Source organism: Pinus tabuliformis, chromosome X (genome assembly GCF_031772625.1).
Source record: "Pinus tabuliformis cultivar Carrire ecotype Pingquan chromosome X, CPIR1, whole genome shotgun sequence".
Classification (NCBI taxonomy): domain Eukaryota; kingdom Viridiplantae; phylum Streptophyta; class Pinopsida; order Pinales; family Pinaceae; genus Pinus; species Pinus tabuliformis.
The window spans coordinates 641,499,169-641,505,168 of NC_142308.1; the positions used below are offsets into that span (position 1 = coordinate 641,499,169).

A 6,000-nucleotide genomic window follows, 5' to 3' on the forward strand; every position below is an offset into this window, starting at 1 on the left:
ACAAAGACCTACTCCAATCATTAAGCTAGCCCTTCCTTCCAATAGATTATCCCTATCAAAGTCTCCAAGTGACAAATTTCGAGTAGCAGCTACAATGCATAATTTCAATCCCCAATTATAGATTTTTGGCCCCCAATAATAGAATTTTGAACCTACAATAGATTCATAACTTCAGCCCCAGTTATAGCCTAGAAACTTCACACGTGTGAGAGATAGAATGCCCAAGAACTTGATTTATGTCCTCCAGCTTCTTCTATCCTTCTCTAGAAACTTCGCTCTCTTTTTCTACTTCTTCTTCTTGTAGATCGAACTTGTTGAGTGATTGTTCGAAATAGGTCGAGTTGCCTCTCTATATATAGCCTTCTTGCTAGTTCGAATAGCAGTAATTTAGGCCAACTTGGTGCGGAGGAGACAAATGACCTTTTTGACTCAAAAATAATTATTTTTACATGATATGGAAGCCCAAGAAAGCTCTAATAAAAATGATAATGATTGAATTAGGACAAAAATTAGAAGCTTCCAACGATGGCTTTGACCTAGAAATTATTGACCCAAGCATGAAGCCCATGCTTTAATAAGTCATTTTCATCACTAATAAAATTTCTTTTGACAAATATAGTTATGAAGACCAACACTAGTTACATTCTTCAACAAAGCTCATAATTAACATATTGTTGTAATGAAATTGAGCCTTGTTGTTGAATGATATTGTTCCATGGATATTCTAGGGTTTACCTTGGGTGTAATTGTTGTAATAAGGGGAAATACTCTAGGGATTTCCTTGAGCTTTGTAACCTGGAAAAAGAATAAAACATAGGCTATGATCAAGCAAAATTATTTCGCCTTATATTTCTCAATAGCTTAGCCCTTGAAGTTTGCATATATGGTTTCGTGAGTTGGTAACTTGAGTGGTCGGGAGTATGGTTTTTTCTCCCATCGACTTGGGTTCAATTCGAAAGGACATTTTTGGTCCATTGTGATAAGGATTGAAGAGGAGGCATCCTCTCCCACATGAGATATCAACCCTTGATAATTCATAAGTTATTGGTATATTAATATTGTGTGCTATTAGATATACTCTTGGTGTTATAATGGTCGCTGGAAGATTTGATCTTGGTCTCCCTCAAATTAGTCCAAGGTGTTACCAATTCACCATGTTTTAAAAAAAATGTTTGCATACATGGTGCGTGGAATCTCTAAAGTTTGTACAATCCTAGATTGATCCAATCATACACAATGTTTGCAAATAATCACCCTACACTAGCATTAAGGTTAAATAATCATTATTTTTAACTAGTGGAATCATTAACTAGGGAAATCTTGGAAGAGGCTGATTTTTTACACTATGACTATAACCACTAGGTACACCATGCCTATTCCTAACTTAAACAAGATTTATTTAAAAAGGTCCAACCAAAAACTTCATATATTTTTCTAAATAAACTACATTCAAAAACTATCAATAATAATTTTCTCTTGAAACAAAAATCTATCACACATTCCAAAAAAATTTCAAATTAAATTAATTAAAACAGATATTTCAACCTCTACAAATAAAAACCTAACTCATAAAAATATCTGAGAGAACCACCCTAATAAATCCTAATCACGCTTCAAAAACATAACCATTAAAATCTATGCTCTCAAAGCATATCATCGTAGAAAAGATGAAATTTCACAATGGAAACTATTTGTTTTACAATTTCCTAAGCAATGGATTCCTTAATGTTCATTTTTATTGAAATGCCTTGATATTATAAATTTTGTAATTCAATTATTTTTTAAGAACTCCTATTAAATTTTTTAAAAAAGAAAACGCAGAAAAATAAACGCGGTTTGTTACAGAATTCAGAAACCTTATTTTATAATCAACATATAAATTACTTATTAACTTAGCTTTATAATGAAGAATTTAATTTAACATTTTAATAAATAACGAACATATTATTTTAACGCGTTCACAGATCATTAACACAAAATACTTCTTTTAACTTTCGATGCAAAAAATCGTCAGTTGGAAGCTCATGCTATGAGAGTTTGGTACGGACAAACAAGTGAGTGGGTGGTAGAAATTTTCATTATTAATTTAATGGTAACGTCGAATTTAGATTTTGTCAAACTTTGTCACTTTGTAAAACTCTGTTGTAAGAATAAAGAATACGAAGAACAATTCTCGCCAAAATTGTGAATCGGTCTTCAATTGCAATGAAAAGGAAGGGAACCTTGTAAGAAATATTTTATTAAAAAATAAATATGTAAATATTATTTATTTACACAAACATAATTTTTTTTAATGTTTTGGTTTTTTTTTTTTCTTTTCCTATTTATGTAAAATATACTTTTATATCAATTAAAAATCCTAACACTTAAATTACATAAATTTTATGACTTAAACTAATAATATTTTTATCAAATATTATATATATAAATAATAAAACCATATAAGAAAAATAAAGCTAAGATAGTAAACATCGTTTAAAATTTCCAAATATATGCCATCAATGTTGTAAAACGGATTTTCAAGTAAATAAATATCAGGGATTTGGAATTTTTTTGGAATTTCGTTAGAGTTTTGTATTATTAAGTAAGATGACCGTTTTAAATTATTTCCATTAGAATATAATGAATTATTATGTTAATAATTTTTACAATTAATTATTGAAAAAAATATATAACTTATTAATTATGATTACTGTATTCGATATAATATATTAAAGATGCTTTGTTTTAAAATTATTTTTATTAAAATATGGTAAATTATTATGATAATATTTAAAAAAAAATTATATTTTTAAATGAATTTTATAATTATATTAGTAAATGTGATTGATATATGTATAATTATTATTATTGATTAATATTATCGTCTCTATTGATAATTAAATTTAATAGCATTATAAATTAATAAATATTAATAATAATTTATTTATCTACTTTTATTTTATTCAATATTATTTAATTAATTAAATAATTTATTTATTTTTATTTTATTTATTAATAATTAATTTGATGATGGGGTCTACTCCCAAGTCTATCTGGGATGATAGAATTTGTTAGATTTGTGATAAGTAGAAGGTGGGAGATGAAAATCACTTCTTTTTACACTGCCGACTCTTGTCCACATCCGCTGTCAATTCCCTACCATCAGTGACGCCTCCAATCTTCTTGACTTATTAAACCAGCCCAACTATAGCCATCTTGGAACTCTTCTTTCCCTGCTCCTTGATCACAAAAACAAGATTTTGAAGAATGTCAATTAGACTCTATTTTCTTAAGGTGTGTCAAACTACATTTGTCTTAGTAGAGGTTAATCATTATCATCATCATCATCAATAATATTGTTAATATTAATAATATTCATTAAATAATTAATTCATAATTAATAAATAAATAGTAATAATATTTAATTAATTATTATTAAAACTAGAAAGCTCACTGTTATTAACTATGTTATAAAATTATTATTATTATTTTTTTAATTAAAAAATAATTATTGTTATTATTATTAAATTATTTACTTATTATTTTAAATAAATTATAATATAATGTATTAATTATGGTTATTGTGTTCACAAAGATTATTATGATTATGATTATTGGATATTGATTATATTAATCTGGGTCATTGTACTGACGGCAAAAATGAACTAAAACATATATATATATATATATATATATTAAGGAAAAAACTAAATATTTAAAAAGGAGCTCTTCATAATGTGAAGTGAAGTTGACACTTATATATTTTAATGTGGAGCAGGCCGCCATCCACGACCACGAATACCCGCGGTATTTGCGATTTGCTGTCACCTTAGCCGCCGCTCATTCTTTTTCCAAATACGTGTTCTGAACGCCACATGGGAACGACAATGTCATGGCTTCCAGAAAACCTGCCTCCTCATCCCCGTGTATCATATCTCTATAAATGCATTTCTTTCTTTTCACTTATCTGCATCCATCCACACCTCCCTTACTTCCCTGCACTCATATTCCTTTATCATGGAGTTCTTTTCAATGTTTATTGCCTGCTCCAGCGCAACTCTTATATTGTTTTTATATTTTCCTTCCGCTACTGCCATTCACTATAACGTCCCAGCCATGTTCATTTTTGGGGATTCTCTAGCAGACGCTGGTACCAACAATTTCATTGCCAACACAACCTCCAAAGCTAATTTTCCGCCATACGGAGAGACCTTCTTCCATCACCCAACTGGTCGTTTCACTAATGGCCGAACTGCATTCGATTTTATCGGTAATTTTTTTCTCTTACTTATTCGCCTAATTATCTCAATTAGCGATATCTATATGGTTGATTCTATCATTAGATGATTAATATACGTATGATATTTGTATTCACAGCTACTAAGTTAAGGTTGCCGTTCCCTCCTCCCTATCTGAAGCCAAGATCTGATTTCTCTCGTGGTATCAATTTCGCATCTGGAGGAAGCGGATTACTAGATTCCACGGGGAATTACTTGGTGAGTGCCAAAATAGATACATGTTCATTCTAATTGAGACCCATGAATTTACATGTTGAAAATAAGCAATTAAACGTTGGTGGTGTTTTCGCAATGCAGAATATCATCCCTTTAAGTCTCCAGATACGCCAATTCGCCAATTATTCTTCGCGTCTAGGGAAAAAACTTGGAGGAGCTTCTTATGCAAAAGAATATCTATCCCAGTCCTTGTATACCATTACCAGTGGTGGCAATGATATTGGCCTCAACTATTTAGCAAATACCACCTTCCAAAAGTCTACAAGTGCCCAGGATTTCGTTAAGCTGTTGCTTAGTAAATATAACGAACACTTGTTGGTACGTATGAATCTCTCATGATTTTGTATTTCCCCGGTTTATTGGCTTATTGTTCCATTACGTTAAATTTGGGGTTATCTCGTGGATGTTGCAGAAGCTATACAGTGAGGGGGCAAGAAACTTCATTGTAATAAACAGCCCTGTTCTGGGATGTACTCCAAATTCAAGGCTCGCTGGAGTGAAGGCATATAATGGTGAATGTGTGGAAACTGCAAATCAGCTGGCAGTGGCATTTAATGACGGTCTCAGGCTGCTCGTAAATCAGCTGAACAAAAAATTAGACGGCGCAACGATCCTGCTAGCTAACGCATATGATTTCGTATTAAACTTAATTCAACACGGCGAATCCCATGGTAAAATACAGTAATATTTCAATAGCAAGTACAAATTTCAAAAACATTATAGGCGTGGATTGGCTTGTGAATTGACTAAATGCAATGGTTTGCAGGTTTTAAAAACACGACGTCTGCGTGCTGTGGAGCGGGGCCTTTTAACACGGCTGTGTCTTGTGGGTTGGAGATTCCAAAGAAGGAGCGTGAAGAATACAAAGCTTTTCTTTGCAAACGTCCAGAGAAATACGTGTTTTGGGATGGAACCCATCCCACTCAGAAAGTGTACCGGATGGTTTCTCGCAATATTTGGAATGGAAATACATCCTTCATTACACCTTTCAATCTCAAAAAACTGGTGCACAAACATTGAAGTGGAGATCATTATTTTCGTTGACTCTGTAATTGGGTAATGGTCAAGGCTGAAGCATTTCAGATTATTCACCCTTATCAACTATCGTTCGTATGTCGTGGTAGTCCAGTTGACCGGTGGGCAAACATAATTATTTACTTCATTGTTTTTTAGAGGTCCAGTTGACCAGTGGGAATACATAATTGTTTGCCCTTTTTTTTTCATCCATCGACAGCCATGGCGAAACCATGATTGTGTGCAGACTTTGAGTCTTGATTGATTAATTATGAAATGCAAAAATTCAGAATGAACCTTCCCGTTGTTTTTTTTGGTATTTTTGTATTGAATATAATATAATTATTAAATAATTTTTTTTATTATGTAAATTTATATTGTAGATACATTGTGGGTAAAAATAAATAAAGATCAAAATACATCATTTATTTTATATAAATATATAATAATAATTTTATATAAATATATAGTAATTATTATTATTATATAT

At 31.1% G+C, this 6,000-nt stretch overlaps 1 protein-coding gene across 1 annotated transcript; it reads left to right on the forward strand.

Moving 5' to 3' along the window:
• Positions 1-3,965: 3,965 nt before the first annotated feature.
• LOC149141633 (GDSL esterase/lipase 6-like) lies at positions 3,966-5,806 on the forward strand. Its single transcript, XM_089448829.1, has 5 exons — positions 3,966-4,252; positions 4,360-4,478; positions 4,578-4,814; positions 4,909-5,167; positions 5,263-5,806. The coding sequence occupies exons 1-5, from the start codon at positions 4,000-4,002 to the stop codon at positions 5,514-5,516; spliced, it is 1,122 nt and encodes a 373-aa protein (XP_089304955.1). The 5' UTR covers positions 3,966-3,999; the 3' UTR covers positions 5,517-5,806.
• The last annotated feature ends 194 nt before the right edge of the window (positions 5,807-6,000 follow it).